The sequence below is a fragment of the Bubalus bubalis genome, chromosome 3 (genome assembly GCF_019923935.1).
Source record: "Bubalus bubalis isolate 160015118507 breed Murrah chromosome 3, NDDB_SH_1, whole genome shotgun sequence".
In the NCBI taxonomy this organism is placed as follows: Eukaryota; Metazoa; Chordata; class Mammalia; order Artiodactyla; family Bovidae; genus Bubalus; species Bubalus bubalis.
Window position 1 is genome coordinate 35325658 of NC_059159.1, and position 16397 is coordinate 35342054.

Sequence of the window (16397 nt, forward strand, 5' to 3'; positions counted from 1 at the left end):
TAATAGAATGAGTTATTCCCTCCCCTGAGGACCCATATCCCTCTTCTCCCCACACCCTTTCCCAATGAGAAGGCAGGTCTAGGTGGCTAAGATACGGAATTCCACAGTCATTCATAGTCGGGTTGGGAAGCGGTGTGGGAGAAGGGAAGCTGGTGCAGTGTTAACACTCTGGCTCAGAACTTGGAAAGGAAAGAAATTGATGGCAACCTTTATCCCGGTTATTTCTCGTTTAGTGCCCCCTCATGAACAGCTGATCTATATCTAGAAGCAAATAACCCGTCGCCGGCGCCGTGGCTTAGCTGGTTAAAGCGCCTGTCTAGTAAACAGGAGATCCTGGGTTCGAATCCCAGCGGTGCCTGTGGTAATTGACTGTAGTATATTATTGCTGCGAAAGCAACACGTTTCCAGACTCCCAAGGCGACTCTCCCCTCCCCCACCCTCGCCGTCTCTACTGCAGTTTACCAAAGATTATTCTTATCTAGCCAGTTCCTCGCCATTTGAGTTTCCATCCCTGTGCACTTTTAGTGCAAATTTGGAGGCCAACTCCAGCTTTCATGAACCATGGTTACGGCCTCCCTTTGTCTGCCTACAAGGATATGAGAATGTTGACTCAGATTTGGGCCCGTTTTGCATGGTGTCTTGGGGTAGGGAGCAAGGACTGGAAAGCTGCCTCTCCGTTGCCTCACAGGCGCATGCGCACTGACATATCAAGCCAGCAGGGCGGTACTCGCTGGAGACGGGTGTGTTGATAGGCAGCTATAGTTGCGCAGGCCCAGGGCCGCACGCGGCTGTGATGGCCGAGTGGTTAAGGCGTTGGACTCGAAATCCAATGGGGTCTCCCCGCGCAGGTTCGAATCCTGCTCACAGCGTCAGTACTTTTGGGGACAGGAAAGAAGCAATTAATTTTTCTAGTGCTGATTCCACTTTTATTCTGAGCCTCTAGGGAATTCCAGGATCTGCCCGCGAGCGCTCTCTTGCGGGCCTCAGGCTCCTGCTTCTTCCCCAAAGGTTCTGTCCTGCAAAAACCTGTTAACTGCCAATTTGAATTCGTAACTCCAAACTCACGTGGTTTCTCAGTGCTATTAGCAATCATATCACATTTCCTTATCCATTCACCCTCCGACTCTTTTCAGGAATACCATCATCCTCATTCTGCTTTACTTCCCATGTCACTGTGCTAAAAAGGCATTAGGTAATTAAAACAATATGGTACTGGCACAAAAACCAACAGATCAATGGAACAGGATAGAAAGCCCAGAAATAAACCCACCCACCTATGTCAATTAATCTACAAGAAAGGAGGCAAGAATACACAATGTAAAAAAAAGACAGTCTCTTCAATAAGAGGTGCTGGGAAAACTGGACAGCTATATGTAAATTAATGAAATTAGAACATTCTCTAACACCATCTACAAAAATAAACTCAAAATAGATTAAAGACCTAAATGTAAGAACAGAGACTCTAAGACTCCTAGAGGAAAACATAGGCAGAACACTCTTTGACATAAATTGCAGCAATATCTTTTTGGATTCGTCTCCTAGAGTAATGCAAATAAACACAAAAGCAAACAAATAGGACCTAATTAAAAGCTTTTGCACAGCACAAGAAACCGTAAACAAAAAGCCTACAGAACAGGACAAATATCTGCAAAGGATGCAACCAACAAGGGACTGATTTCCAAAATATACAAATAGCTCATATGGTTCAGTATTTAGGAAAAAAAGCAAAAAATGGGTAGAAGATCTAAACAGGCATTTCTCCAGAGAAGACATACAGATGGCCAACAGGCACATGAAAAAATGCTCAATATCACAAATTATTAGAGACATTCAAATCAAAATGATAATGAGGCATCTCCTCACTCTGGTCAGCATGGCCATCAACAAAATGTCAACAAATAATAAATGCTGAAGGGAGTGTGAAGAAAAAGTAACCTTCCTACACTGCTGGTGGAAATGTCAATTGGTACAGCCACTATGGAGAAAAGTATCAAGATTCCTTTAAAAACTAAAAATAAAGTTATCACATGATCCTACAATCCCTATCCTGGGCATTTATCTGGAGAAAACTATAATTTGAAAATATACACGCTCCTTTATGTTCATAGCAGCACTACTTGTAATAGCCAGGACATAGAAACAAAAATGTCTATCAACAGATGAATGGATAATGAAGATGTGTACATATACAATGGGATATTACTCAGCCATCAATCAAGGAAATAATGCCACTTGCAGTAACATGGATGGACTTACTGGTTATCATACTAAGTCAAGTAATTCAGGAAGAGAAAGACAAATAGTAATACCATATGATATCACTTATACATGGAATCTAAAATACAATGCAAATGAACATACCTATGAAACAGAAACTCACAGACAGAGAAAACAGACTTGGTTGCCAAGGGGGAGGAGGAGTGGGGAGGGAAGGATTGGAACTTTGGGATTAGTAGATGCAAACTATTATATGTAGGATGGATTAACAGCAAGGTCCTACTGTAAGAGCACAGAACTACCTTCAATATCCTGTGATAAATGATAATGGAAAAGAATATGAAAAAATACATATGTGTATAACAGACACTGATGCAGAGCAGAAATTAACAACACTGTAGATCAATTATACTTCAGTAAAATTTTTAAAGAATTCCAGGATTATATTAAAAAACTAAAGATCAAGAATTTTCTGGATTAAGTGAAACTGAAGAGCCATAACAACTAAATGCAACGTGGGATCCTGGATTGGGAAAAAGGGGTTATAAAAGATACCACTGAAACATTTGAGGAAATTTAAGTATGGACTGGCATTAAATAATAGTATTATGTTTATTTTAATATCCTGATATTGATAGCTGTACTATTATACCACGAATGTCCTTGTCAGAAAACATACTGAGTAACAACAAGCAAAAGGACTTGATGTTTTCGATTTACCCCCAAAGGATTCAGAAAACAAATATTTTATACCTATATTATATTTGGAGGGAAATTATAAAGCAAATGAAACAAATGTAAGAAATGTAAACAATTAATAGACCTGTGAAAAGCATATACAAGAGTTCCTTGTATTATTCTATTTGTTTTTAATTGAAGTATAGTTGATGTATAATCCTTGTACTATTTTTGTATTTTTTCTGAAAGTTTGAAATTAGATAAAAATTAAAATTTCCAAAAATAAAACAAAAAAGGGGGAAAAGTCCTCCAATGGCTTCACATTACTTTGAGATGACAAAGCACTTGCAATGGCCTAGAAGGTTCTACATAATCAGCCTCCCACTTTGTGGCTCTGATCTGACCTCCTACAACTCCTGCTACCTCCACTCCAGACAACCCCACTCTGCCCCTTCTGCTGCTCTCTGTTCCTTTGACAAGCCTGACAGGTTGTCCTAGTCAGCCTGTCCATCTGACTGGAATCCTCTTCCCTCCAGTGGCCCTGTGGCATGTGGCCTCACCTCTTTATTTTTTGTATCTGAAAAGCAACTTTTTTCTTTTTTCGTATCTGGAAAGCAACGTGGGTATTTTTGGCCTCACCTCTTTATATTTCACCTTCTCAGTGAGTCCTTCCCTGATCTTAGCCTTAAAGTCACAATTCCCAATCTCCACTCCGCTTTCTTGCTTCACTTTGCTCTTTAGCTCTTATCACCAACTGACAAATCATAAATTTAGTATAATGTACCTTTGACTGTTTTCCCCACAAGAACCTGTGCCCCAGAAGGGCAGGGATTATTGCCTGTTTTGTTTGGGGCTCTACAGAGGTCTTCTATCCTGATTCTTCCCTTGGCCTAGGGGCCTGGGCCTCCTACTTCCCCACCCACAACCCCCAGGTCTCAATCCTCCAGGAACTGCCTCCCACCCCACCCGCCCCCGCCCCCGCCCCCGCCCCCGCCCCCGCCCCCTCCAGCCCCTGCCCCTCCGCCCACCCCCCCGCCGCACCCCCCCGCACCCCAACCTCCGTCTTCCCAGGACCCAGGGGGTCCCGGGAAGCCAGCCTGCTCTTTGAAGAACAAAGGGGGAGGAGCTGCGCCTCGGATCCCAGGCCTGGGAAGACGTCACAGCGGGGGAGGGGAAGCGCCACACTAGGCCAGCTGTGCTGTCTCCGTTCCTTCCCCGCCTCCTCCTCCCTAGGGCCCCAGCGCGTGTGGGACACGAGCTCCCCTCCCCCAAGCCCAGATGCTGCCCGGTGTTAAGCCGGCGCCCAGGAAGAGGTTGGAGGCCCAGACACTCATACACACACTATGTTCATACATAGACACAACCACAAACGGACGTGCACACAGGCCTGCACTGACATGGAGGTGTGTCATCCACAGACCCCAGTCCATCCCCTTAGACCCTGGAAATGCCCTTGGAAATGCCCTCTAGGAGGAATAGCTGGAGAACAATCACCCAACCAGTCCAACTGGTGTCACAACCAGCCTGAAGTGTATATGATTGTTTGGGGCAGGGGTGAGAGCTTTTAAAGAAAATAATGTTAAACTAGGTAGAAAAAGTAATATTTACAGTGAAACAAAGACCAGAAAAAATAACTTACTGGTATTAACTAATTGCCTGCCTACACCTCTAATACTCTCAACAGACTGGCTACTGACTTTGTATATCTCAAATCTCATTTCTCCTCTACCACCCATATACTTACAGTTAACAAGAGCCCCTGGATCATTTATGTCACCTGTGCCCTCTGGCATTGCGCTTGCAAGGCAGGAAGTCTAGTGAGTGGGCACAGGTGACAGGAGTTTCCTTGGAAGCCATTCCCACAGCAGGATGGCTGGGCTAACTTTGTGTGGAAGTGACTGGGAACCACAATAACCGAATTAGCAATTTACATATCCCCAAATGCCCACAGCCACTTCAACACAGGGGGACTGCGTGACAGAGGGGAAGTTGGGAGTGAAAACAGTGGTCTTTACCGTTTGCAGTTAAAATATCTATTTTGGCCAATTTTATAGAAGCATATGGTCATGTGAGCCTGTTGCTAGGACCCTCACAGAGGTGTATTTAAGTGAGGGGGCCTAAAGTGTACATTTCATTGGCTTCATGGTGAATTCACCTTTGAAACTGTAATTTTTGACGGCACATCTCAAGTGGACTTGCAGCCTGCCTCGAAATCCTATTCTATCCTAGAAGCTTTGCTTTTCTATACTCCAAAATGAACATTTCATACCTTCTTTCTCTTCAAAGGAGCTGCAGCACTCTCCCCTCCAGCAATGAGCTTGTTTGATTCATTCTTTTTTTTTAAAAAATTTGTTTATTTGGCTGTACCAGGTCTTAGTTGTGGCATGAGCGATCTTTAGTTGTAGCTTGTGGGATCTAGTTCCCTGACTATGGATTGAACCCGGGTTGCCTGCACTAGGAATGAGGAATCTTAGCCACTGGACCACCAGGGAAGTCCCAGTTTATTCTTTTCTTAAAAAAGAAAAAAATTATTGAAGTATAGTAAAAAAAAAAAATTCATTGAATTTGCCTGTCATCCTTTTGCACAGGGGCCATGCTAATATTATCTATATCATTCTAATTTTAGTATATGTGCTGCCGAAGCATGCACTCCTTGTTAAACAGTGTAAAAGAAACATCTATCAATTCAGAAGGGTTCATTTCATGCCCCAGTTCATCTCTGCAACTTTCTCCTAATATCCGAGGCACTTTACCATTCTAATATTTCAGGGGCCTCGGGATCTGCATAGTATTATGTTTGTAAGCCTGATAAATCCTTTCCAAAAATTCAGAAAGGCTTTCGTTTGTTTTGCTGAATTTCTTGAATTTTGTTCAGACTCTTTTCTTTGGTTTTCCTTTGCAAGGCCCTGTCTAGATGCACTAATAAGTGGTGCTCTCATAAGGCCCTTCTCCTCTCACTGGGGTTCCAGTTTGGTTCTGGGTCAAGTGTGCTTCAGTAATAGCAGATCCTCCCTATGAAGGAGGGTTTCCATCTTTCCAATTAAACAAGTCTGAGAAGCCCGGCCAGCTGGTCATTTGCAGGCCTGCTATGAGATAACCTAAGAGAAATCGTCCTGCCCCAGGGGTGGCTTCTGGCCCAAACTGGGTGCCCTGTTGGGTCTTATATTACCAGACCAAGTCCCTGTGCCCCAGAAACTAACACATACCTGTGTGCGTCCTAGGTCACTTCAGTTGTCTGACTCTGTGTGATCTTATGGACTGCAGCCTGCCAGGCTCCTCTGTCCATTCGATTCTCCATGCAAGAATACTGGAGTGGGTTGCAGACACAGGATTTCCTAATTGATCCCTATGAGGAGGGGAAGTCCTGAGCCCCAGTCAGGAATTGGGGCTAGGTAGGAACAGAAGGCAGAGAAGGCAATGGCACCCCACTCCAGTACTCTTGCCTGGAAAATCCCATGGATGGAAGAGCCTGGTAGGCTGCAGTCCATGGGTTGCTAAGAGTCGGACACGACTGAGCGACTTCACTTTCCCTTTTCACTTTCATGCAATGGAGAAAGAAATGGCACCCCACTCCAGTGTTCTTGCCTGGAGAATCCCAGGGACAGGGGAGCCTGGTGGGCTGCCGTCTATGGGGTCGCACAGAGTCGGACACGACTGAAGCGACTTAGCAGCAGCAGCAGCAGCAGGAATAGAAGATGGTAAAAGGAGTGGATTTCTAAGACAGCTTGCTTGGCTTTAGGAGATAAGGTTTGAAACAACATATTCTCACTCTCATTCCCTTCCTTTTCTTATTTTCCCTGATGTAATAGCACAAATGCTTACACATAAAGGATTTCATCATTCTTCCCTACTTCTTCCCAGAATAGCCACCATAAAACCATAAATAGCAATTGATCATTTCTAACTATCCAAAGGATGACTCGTTGCTTTGCTGCTGCTACTGCTGCTGCTGCTGCTAAGTCACTTCAGTCGTGTCCGACTCTGTGCGACCCCATAGACGGCAGCCCACCAGGCTCCCCCGTCCCTGGGATTCTCCAGGCAAGAACACTGGAGTGGGGTGCCTTTTCCTTCTCCAATGCATGAAAGGGAAGAGTGAAAGTGAAGTCGCTCTGGTGTCTACAGCCATAAACCTTATTTCCTCTTTCTTTGGGACTTTTTCTCTGCAATACGCCAATTTGTTTTGTATTTGAGTAAGTATCTTGTTGGAGAGAGGCAAGCGTTGTTGAACTTTTACCTGGTTTGTGAACTGGTTCCTTAGTTTCTTTTTGTGTGCCATTTGTGGGTTTTTTTTGTCTTGTATTTCTGTATTTTGAAATGGGAGAAGGGACTTCTTGGTAGTCCAATGGTTAAAAATCTGCCTTGCAATTCAGGGGACACGGGTTTGATCCCTGGTCAGGGCGACTTAGCAGCAGTCCGACTCTTAGTGACCCCATGGACTGCAGCCCACCAGGCTCCTCCATCCATGGGATTTTCCAGGCAAGAGTACTGGAGTGGGGTGCCATTGCCTTCTCCGGACTCGTTGCTTTGGCATCAACCAACTGGGCTGAATTCTGGGATGGGGCTTTTGCTGATTTTAGGAACCCTGTGGAATCTTTCTCTTCTCTCTAGGACTGTTCTACAGATTTCTCCCCCCCCCCACCCCCCGCCCCGTTGTTACTTTCTTCCATTTGACATCAGTAAAAAGCTCTAAATATCACAAAATTAATTTGGTTGTAAATGGAGAAACAGCACCAAACAAAATGAAATGTAAAACCCAAAGGACAACAGAAAACCCTAAACAGACCCTCAAGTTCGGTCTTGGGGTTTTACATATACCAATGACATAGGAGACTGCAAATGACATAATTAGCACAGCAAGGGTAGCAGTATTTGGTGCACAGGGGCCCAAGATAACTGTGCCTAAACCCCTTTCAGAGATCCTAACAGGTACTGTGGCCATGCATTGCTTCAGTAAAATATATTCTTCACACTCATGAGTTCTCAGTTCTCGGCTGTAATCAGATCATTTATCCAAAATGTACATCAGAGGACTTTCTTTAGAGATAGCTGAAACATTCCCCATTTATTTTTATGTTTTTAAAATTGTTTATTTTATTCATTTGGCTGCAACTACGACTCATTGCAGCATACAGGCTTCAGTAGTTGCGGAGCACCAGTGGGCTTAGTTGCTCCAAGGCATGTAGGATCCTGGCTCCCTGCTGCTGCTGCTAAGTTGCCCTGACCAGGGATCAAACCCGTGTCCCCTGAATTGCAAGGCAGATTCTTAACCATTGGACTACCAAGAAGTCCCTTCTCCCATTTCAAAATACAGAAATACAAGACAAAAAAACCCCACAAATGGCACACAAAAAGAAACTAAGGAACCAGTTCACAAACCAGGTAAAAGTTCAACAACGCTTGCCTCTCTCCAACAAGATACTTACTCAAATACAAAACAAATTGGCGTATTGCAGAGAAAAAGTCCCAAAGAAAGAGGAAATAAGGTTTATGGCTGTAGACACCAGAGTGACTTACCCAACAGTATGGAGCCTGCTAGCTCTCAAATGTCCATCCAGCTGTCAAGCGCTAGGGCACACCGTGCCATTCCAGGGAATTCTGAAGGGCAGATCCTCCGGACAAGCGGTCCTGGCAGCTTACTGGAGGAGTCCCCAACCAGGCCCAGGTGGCCATGATCAGCAAGGTTCTTTACTGGCTTACCAAGTCAAACTCCCACTGCTTGTAGTAGCTACAAGCCGATAAAATGAGAGACAGTTGTTGGGGGCTACTGTACTTGGAGAGCCAGCAGACCAAGGAGATGGTGGACTCCTGTTTCAAAGAACCATCTGGCCTGAGTTAGAATTCAGGCTTCTTGTATACCAAAAAAGGGAAGAAATAAAGTTAAACATTTCTTAGTTCTGGTCAGAACTGTGTTAATTTCTTCCTGCAGGCACTGACAGGAAGGCCAGGTCAGGATGTTTCCTGGGAGCTAAACAAAGGTGTTTTAACTTAATGCTCATTACCTGGGAGGCAGGGCTCCCAAAGATGGGCCATTATGTGTAACTTAAGCTTATAGGCAACATCCCTTTAGTGATTAAGTTGTCACAGAATACAAAAGTTTCCCTATTACATGATCACCAGAGTAAACTAGCCCTGTACTCTCAAGTCATTGCCATGACTGGCTGCCCCTCCCCCACCCTTATAGCCATCTTATATTACTTTCTGTTTTCTTAGTCATTTTCTGTCTCCCCTACCCCCACCATAATGTAAGTATCAGGAGAGTCCAGTTGCAAGGTACCCTCAATGCCTAACAACACTTGGTGCACAAGAGGCCCACCAGAAATAGCGGCTTCGTGATTGAGCACAGGGGCTGCTCACATAGACATACAAATACTCAGACTGTTGTAGAGTTTCCTTCTAGGGGCCACTGTTATGGCTTAGAATTGAGAAGAGAGCATTCCCAGTCGCTCACACAATCCAGAAGCGGAAAAGAGAGACTTCGAGCCTAGCCCAGATGAAGTTGAAGGAGACAGGAGTCAGGATCCAGAGACAGAGATACGGACTCCGGGCGAGTTCCTGAGAGAGGGACCGAGACAAACAAGATGCAGACCCCAGATTCAGTGCCCCAGAGACGCGGGCGCGCAGCAGCCTGAGCCCGTGTCCGGAGGAGGGGCGCGGAGGGAGCCTGAGGGACCTGGCCCCCTGCCCTCACTCACAAGTGGCCGCGGCAGTCGGCGGGAGCCAGGCCACCTGCTGACCCGACGCGTGCGGGATCAAAGCGGCTGGGAAGGGGCGGGCGGGGAGTGGCAGGAACCTGGAGGTGTGAGCGAGCTTCCCAGGGGATGGCCGGAGCGTGGGAGCGCAGAGGGCCGGGCAGCCACGGAGTACTGCAGGGACCATCCCAGAGACCTGGGAGACCCGGAGCTAGACATGCAGAGACCACGCAAGACCCAGAGAGACCCAGCGCAGAAGTCAGGAGACCTGGAAATAATGTGAAAAAGACGGAGACAAAGACGCTGAAAGACGGCGGGACAAGAAAAGGCCGTGACCGTGGACTTAGAAAAAGAAACCGGGTTCCAGAGGACAGAAAATAAGAGAAAGAGCGAAGAAGAGGAAAGGAAAGAAAAGCCAGAGTCTTAGAGCTTGAGAGCAGGGACGACCTCGCGCCTCCCCCGCGGAGGGCTGAAAGGACCCCCGGGGCAGGGATCCCAGGGCGCGGTCCTTTCTCAGGGTCACGCCTGCAGAGGTGCGGGCGGGAAGGGGGGGGTGGGGAGAAGGAGGGGTGTGGACAGCCACCCCAGGCTGGGAGGATGGGAGTGTGAAGACGTTCGGAATCAGGGTCTCGACCCAAAGCCTCATACTTTGACACAGAGTAAAAAAGTTAAATATTAATATTTGGTAGAAATCTTTTTTTTTTTTTGAGCTTTTTTAGCCATGGACTTTATTGTTTGAATATTTGCAATTATTATTCTATACACAAATGTTAACTTCTTACAAAACTCTGTATTCCATATTGCTAGGTCACTTCACTCTTCATTTTATGTCACATTTCCATCAAGAACTATTTCCCCAAATCACCATCTGCCTGATTGTGTGTTGTTGTTGTTCAGTTGCTAAGTTGTGTACGACTCTGCGATGCCAGACTCTAGTCCACCAGGCTCATCTGTCCATGAGATTTTCCAGGCAAGAATACTGGAGTGGGTTGCCATTTCCTTCTCCAGGATAATATTTGGTAGAAATCTTAAACAAGAAATACAGACATATTTGGGGGAAAGGAAAAAAAAAAAAAACAAGCCGATGCATTGGCCGGGAATCGAACCCGGGCCTCCCGCGTGGCAGGCGAGAATTCTACCACTGAACCACCAATGCAAGCGTATCCCGCATCCTCCTGGATCTGCCTCATCTTGTAAAGCATCGTGGTGACCATCTCCAAGTAGCTTTCTAGCCAGGGGCAAGGCAGAGGAACAGTCCCAATAGTAGACGTGGGTGGAGCCCCGAGCCATCCTTCCTTCCGCCTGGATCCGGTCACCCGGCCATAAAGTCGCCCCATATGGCCAGGGGCGGCCCCACACCCGGGTGCGAACTGCCCGGGGCCCGAGCCTCGCGTGCAGGTGACAAAAACTCAACCCGAGCCCAGGTTCCCAAGGAGGGGGGCAGCGGGGCTGCTGAGGCCATACATCTGCGCTCCCATTTGGCTCAGATAGCGGGAGGTGGCATGTGCTGGGCTTCCTGACTGCAAATGGGAGCGCCCTCCCCAAGGTCTGCGCTCCTCTAGCTCGGACTTTGCCAAGGCAGGCTCCGTGAAAAAACCAAGTTGTGGACGGGAGCTGGGAGGGCTCGGAGGAGCCCCATCCGTCTCTGACTACGAAGCTGTCTTCTGACTCAGTCTGCAACCCTGTTTTGTGTCCGTCCCTGGTATTGCCGTCCCGTTAAATCTCTGATTGTACCTTCTCAGGCATCATTCCGCATTGTGTCATGCTCTTGGTTTGAGGTGGGTGTTGATCCCTTTTTTGTTCCATTTTTTATCTTTTAAAGAAAACTGCCTGCTCTTTGCTCCCCTATAATCACGAGGGGTCCGGAGGAGCGAAGAACCCCGGAGCACACTTATGTCAGGTGATGACCTGGCAGCCCTGGGCCTGAATCTCCTATGATTAGTTTTTAATCAAATACTTCTAACTGGAAAGAGCTCTTCACCGGTGCTTCAAAGCCTCCCCACCTCTTCCATGAGGTTTCCCCCTGCCCCATTCTAGCCATCCTTCATGATGATGACCCTTTCCCTGAGCACCTACTTCACCGTCCTTCTAAAATAGCTACTTGATAACACATCCTCTTTCCCACTGAAACTTGCAGGGATAAACCAGGCCTCCAGCCTATATCTCAGCATGAAGGGTAGCCTAGACCAGCCTAGACCGGTGCCCAGTGGTCACAATGAGTGCATAGATGTTGGGGGAACTGAATATGACTGACTTAGATAGCACAGAGCTTCTTCCACCTCCAGACAAAGTCCCTGATGAATTAGATCCAGCCAGCACACTCAGGTGACTCTCTATCCCAAGTAGGAGGTGACTTTGGGGGAGAGGTGTATAGGATCCAGCTTAGGGGCTGAGGGGTGCTAACTTTTTATTTCAGTGTTAGTGGGGGTACAGTGAGCTCCCAAGAAAACTGAAATAGTGAACGGGTGCGGGGTGTGGGGGGGGGGAACTCTGAACTCCCTTCCTGAGTTCTGTCCCCAAATTACTCCAACTCCCTCTTCCTCTAATAACTTCCCTTCAGCTAGGTTCCCGCCTCATTATACAGCCTTATGGTCCTTAAACCAGCCGGTGCCGCACCGGCCCCTCATTTCCCACACTCACAGGCCATTTCCACCTTTCACCCTCTCCCTTGTGCCCCTCCCCTTTCCGGGAGCCCCGTGCCCAGGGTCGAGTCCTGTGGGATCCTGAAGGGGCGGGCCCGGGTCCTAACCTCCCCCCTTCTCGGGGCCTGAGGGATATAAGGCTCAAGGAGAGCGGAGACTCGGTCCACACTAGGGTCCGGAGGAGCGATGGTCACCCGGGATCGAGCCGAGAATAGGGACGGCCCCAAGGTGAGAGGAGGGCGGGGAGGGAGCAGAGGTCCTGGACTGAGGAGGGGACAGGGTCCCTGAGGGTCAGGGAAGAGGCTGGAGACGCGGGGCTGGAAGGGGGGACCCGAGGAGCCAGGGGCTGGGGAGGAAGCTGCAAACTATGGAGAAGGGGTCAGCGTCAGAGCTGTAACTGGGTGGGCGGTAGAGGCAGAGGTCTGGGTGTGGGTGATGGCAGTTGACACCTTGTGCCTTTGAGGGCTTGGGGTGGGGGGCGGCAGAATTTGAGTAAAATAAGCAGGAGCACAGAGCTAAGGGAGGAGGGTGGAAACAAAAATCGGAGAGGATGGGCACTCGCTCCACGCGGGCTGTGAGAGGGCGCTGGCCCAATGCAGCCTTGTAAGAGAAGGTTCCAGAGGCCCGAGCGCGGGTGGAAGACTTCAGAACCAGTGGAGAAGGGTGACCGCACACACGGGTTAGAGGGAGGGGAGGAGGCGCGGGCGCGCTGGGTGTCTCCCTTTCTACACTCAGGGCCGCCAGCTCAGCCCGGCACCTTGCGGCCCACGCGTCTGGGCGCAAAGAGGGCCCCCAAAGTTCTCCACTGAGACAGAGAAAGACTGCACGAGACGGAGACGTAGAGAGAAAGGAGGAGGAGGAGGAAGAAAGACACAGAGAGGGGAGGAGGGAGGACAAGAGTGAGAGAGGAGAAAGCAGAAGACCCGGGAGAGAGAGGAGGCGAGCTACAGAAATTCACTCCAGGGGCGTTGGGAGGGGGATTGGAGAGGGGTCGAATGGGCCTGGCCCTAGGCTCTCTGGGGTCTCGGGGAAGGGGTGGAGGCCGGCCTATCCCAGCGGCGGGATCCCGACGCCCCCGCGGCCGCGCTGAGTCTCGGTCGGGTCGGCCCCGCTCTCCCTTTCCTGCTGGTCGCAGATGCTGAAGCCGCTCGTGGAGAAGCGGCGCCGGGACCGCATCAACCGCAGCCTGGAAGAACTAAGGCTGCTGCTGCTGGAGCGGACCCGGGACCAGGTCAGTTCTTCTGCCATCACCTGGCCCCTAAACATTCCGTCCTCGCGTCTCAGGGCTTCCCACTTGGGTAGGGACATTTGCTGCTTTGGAGACCCTGGCCCCAAGGGACCTTGGAATTCCAGCCCAGCCCCCTTTCCCGCTTTCAGAACGCGATCTTCATCGCTACCCCTAGGGTCTGTAAGTTTCAATACCCTGCTCTAAATTTCACTCCCAGGGTCAGTCAGTTTCAATCTTTGGGTCTGTAAGTTCTCCTTCCTACCACCCCCCTCCCCTTTCTCCGACCCCTCCCCAAGATAGGCAGCGGGGTGGTTAATTTCACTCCCTAGGTTTGCTGTTCAAATCCCTTCCTCGCACTATATGGGTTGGTTTCATCCCCTCGGTTTGGACAGTTTCGTCTCAGGGTGGGCCAGGACCGTTCTTGGTCATCTCCACTCGGTGTTCCGTAGCGCACTCTGCGGTCCGCGCGCAAACGCGATCCGGGGGCACCCCCAGCTCCCGCATCCCCCTCCCTTCTTCCCCCTGCCACTTTCCCCCTCTCTCCCCACCCTTTTCTGTCTCTGCGCCCTCCCCTCCCATCTGTAGAACCTCCGGAACCCGAAGCTGGAGAAAGCAGAGATACTGGAGTTCGCCGTGGGCTACTTGAGGGAGCGAAGCCGGGTGGAGCCCCCGGGTACAGCGCGGGGGTGGGGCAGCGGAGGGAGGGAGCGGGTGGTTTCACTGGGGCCTGGGTCTGGGTAGACGGGGAGGACCCCGCGGAGGATGGTGGGCTTGGGGAGTGGCAGGCTCTGCTCCGAGGCGAGGTTAATAATAACACCCGCGCGTGTCTGTCTCTGTGTCTCCCTCCTTTTCTTCCTGTCTGTCCATCTGGCTTCCTGTCTCTTGTCTCTGCGCCTGTCCGGCTTCGGTATCTCTGCGCCCCGCCCCTTCCCTCTTCCCCGATGGGACCCCCTGCCCGGCCCGCCGGTCCTCCCGCCGGCCGCACCTTCAGGGGTTCCCCGATCCCCAGCCCAGGACGCCGAGGCGCTCGCCAGCTGCTACTTGTCGGGATTCCGCGAGTGCCTGCTCCGCTTGGCGGCCTTCGCGCAAGACGCCAGCCCGGCCGCGCGCGCCCAGCTCTTCTCCGCGCTGCACGGTTACCTGCGCCCCAAGCCGCCCCGGCCGGAACCGGGAGAGCCCAGGCCCCCCGCGCCGCGCCTACCGCTGGACCCCGCCGCCCCAGCGCCCGGCCCCGCGCTCCACCAGCGCCCCCCAGTTCACAAGGGCCCCCCCAGCCCGCGCTGCGCGCGGTCCCCGTCCCCCTGCTCCCCCCGAGCCGGTGATTCCGGCGCGCCGGCCCCCCTCACCGGACTGCTGCCGCCGCCGCCGCCTCACAGACAAGACGGGGCGCCCAAGGCCCCGCCGCCCCCGCCGCCCGCTTTCTGGAGACCTTGGCCCTGAGCTTTGAGGGGGCGGTGGGGGCGGGGGCTGGGGGGAGGGGTAGAGACTCCAGCCCGAGGGCAGCAGAGGGACCCGGGTGTCCGGGTGAGGTGTTGGGGAGGGCGGCGGGGCGCGCGGGCGCCGCGCGCGGGTGAGATGTGGTTTATATTAGAGTATCTATATAAATATATATTTCCCTGGTTCCTGTCCCTTCACCCTGCCCCCCACCCCCTGGCGTCTAGGATTGTACCCTCTGCCCCCAGCCCAGCCCCAGTCCCTTCCCGAGTCCCTAGTGCATGGAATAAAGTGGTTATCAAATCCCCGTGTGTCCCCGAGCCAGGGGCCTGCCTTTATCTCGGCGTCCACGCCCACTTTCCCTCCCCTTCTGTTTCCCGCCCCCAGTCCTGCTCTCCTCGGCCCGAGCCCCGGGGCAGACAGGTAAGTAAAGAAGAGAGCAGAGCGGAGGCTGAGGTGGGAACTAAAACCAGCTGAAAAACACTGAGATAGGGTAGGGGGAGAAGGGTGGGAGCCTTTTAAGAAAAAGCCGGATAAAGAGGAAAAGAAAAAAAGAACAATAATAAAATAAAATCGACTCTGGTGGGATTCGAACCCACAACCTTTGAATCGCTCTTTCGTCACTAGAAGTCCAATGCGCTATCCATTGCGCCACAGAGCCACCTGGCGGGCGGCAGCGTCTGACGGCTTACGGGTACTAGAATGGGAAGCGGGCGGGGGGAGGGGGAGGGTTTTGAGGGAATTGGGCGGGGCGTGGCAGGAGCGCGCGGTTTGGACCTCAGAGGCCTCCATGGAAGAGGTAGCGTGCGCAAAGCGTGTGAACGAAGTGGGAGTGAGGGCGCACAAGGGTGGAGGAAACAGCGCAACGGAATATGAGCCAACGAGCGAGTATGGAGCTCGCTGGAGGTTTGGGAAATGCTTCTAGTTCAGGCGCACCCCACTCCCGGATGTGGCCCCATCTCTAAGAATAAACTTGTTTTGTTGTTAATTTCTGTGTACCTTTGTTTTTTCTGGTCTATCTGCTTTGTCATCTGCTGCTCTGCTGTCCGAAGGAATCTCCATAATTCTCAGAAGAAAAGCAGCCAATTTAGGGCAATCATTCGTAGAGCCACCCCGCTCCCTTCTAGTCTCTTAGGAAGACTGTGAGGACGGCTGTCCCCCACGCAGGTAGCGTGGCCGAGCGGTCTAAGGCGCTGGATTTAGGCTCCAGTCTCTTCGGAGGCGTGGGTTCGAATCCCACCGCTGCCAGACCAGAGTTTTTCTCTAGGTTTAAGCACCATTCAGGAAGTTCTTTGTAGAATATAATTTAGTTTTATGAAAACTGGTAGCGGTCTCACCAACTTGTATTCCAGACAGAACTTAAGTCTGCATCCCAGCCCAAAATTAATACAAAATGGAAACTTCTAAAAAAAAATCTCGGATCTCCATTATCGATCTCCGCTTTGACATGTCATAAGATAATATTCAAAACAATTTGCTATATATTGAAGTAACTCTCTGTAAATTCTC

General features: G+C 50.4%; 1 protein-coding gene and 6 non-coding genes across 9 annotated transcripts; 4 read left to right on the forward strand and 3 right to left on the reverse strand.

Moving 5' to 3' along the window:
• The first annotated feature begins 284 nt into the window (after positions 1-284).
• Positions 285-358, forward strand: TRNAT-AGU. Its single transcript has one exon. It is a non-coding gene; the product is annotated as a tRNA-Thr (tRNA).
• Positions 359-787: 429 nt separating this feature from the next.
• On the forward strand, positions 788-869 carry TRNAS-CGA. Its single transcript has one exon. It is a non-coding gene; the product is annotated as a tRNA-Ser (tRNA).
• Positions 870-5435: 4566 nt separating this feature from the next.
• Positions 5436-5545, reverse strand: LOC112584077. The gene has a single exon (XR_003108431.1). It is a non-coding gene; the product is annotated as a U6 spliceosomal RNA (small nuclear RNA).
• A 5124-nt stretch (positions 5546-10669) lies between these two features.
• On the reverse strand, positions 10670-10740 carry TRNAG-GCC. Its single transcript has one exon. It is a non-coding gene; the product is annotated as a tRNA-Gly (tRNA).
• Positions 10741-12327: 1587 nt separating this feature from the next.
• Positions 12328-15869, forward strand: HES7 (hes family bHLH transcription factor 7). 3 transcript variants are annotated; one of them, XM_025280654.2, is made up of 4 exons: positions 12328-12454; positions 13362-13457; positions 14040-14127; positions 14446-15869. In XM_025280654.2, exons 1-4 carry the CDS (start codon positions 12413-12415, stop codon positions 14892-14894), a joined length of 675 nt encoding a protein of 224 aa, XP_025136439.1. In that variant the 5' UTR covers positions 12328-12412; the 3' UTR covers positions 14895-15869. The 3 variants fall into 3 exon arrangements, with proteins under 3 accessions (XP_025136439.1, XP_044795267.1, XP_044795268.1); XM_044939332.1 differs by having other exon boundaries at positions 14464-15869; XM_044939333.1 differs by lacking the exon at positions 12328-12454 and adding an exon at positions 12549-13165.
• Positions 15463-15549, reverse strand: TRNAR-UCU. The gene is given in 2 exon segments: positions 15463-15498; positions 15513-15549. It is a non-coding gene; the product is annotated as a tRNA-Arg (tRNA).
• A 185-nt stretch (positions 15870-16054) lies between the features above and the next one.
• Positions 16055-16136, forward strand: TRNAL-UAG. Its single transcript has one exon. It is a non-coding gene; the product is annotated as a tRNA-Leu (tRNA).
• Positions 16137-16397: the final 261 nt, after the last annotated feature.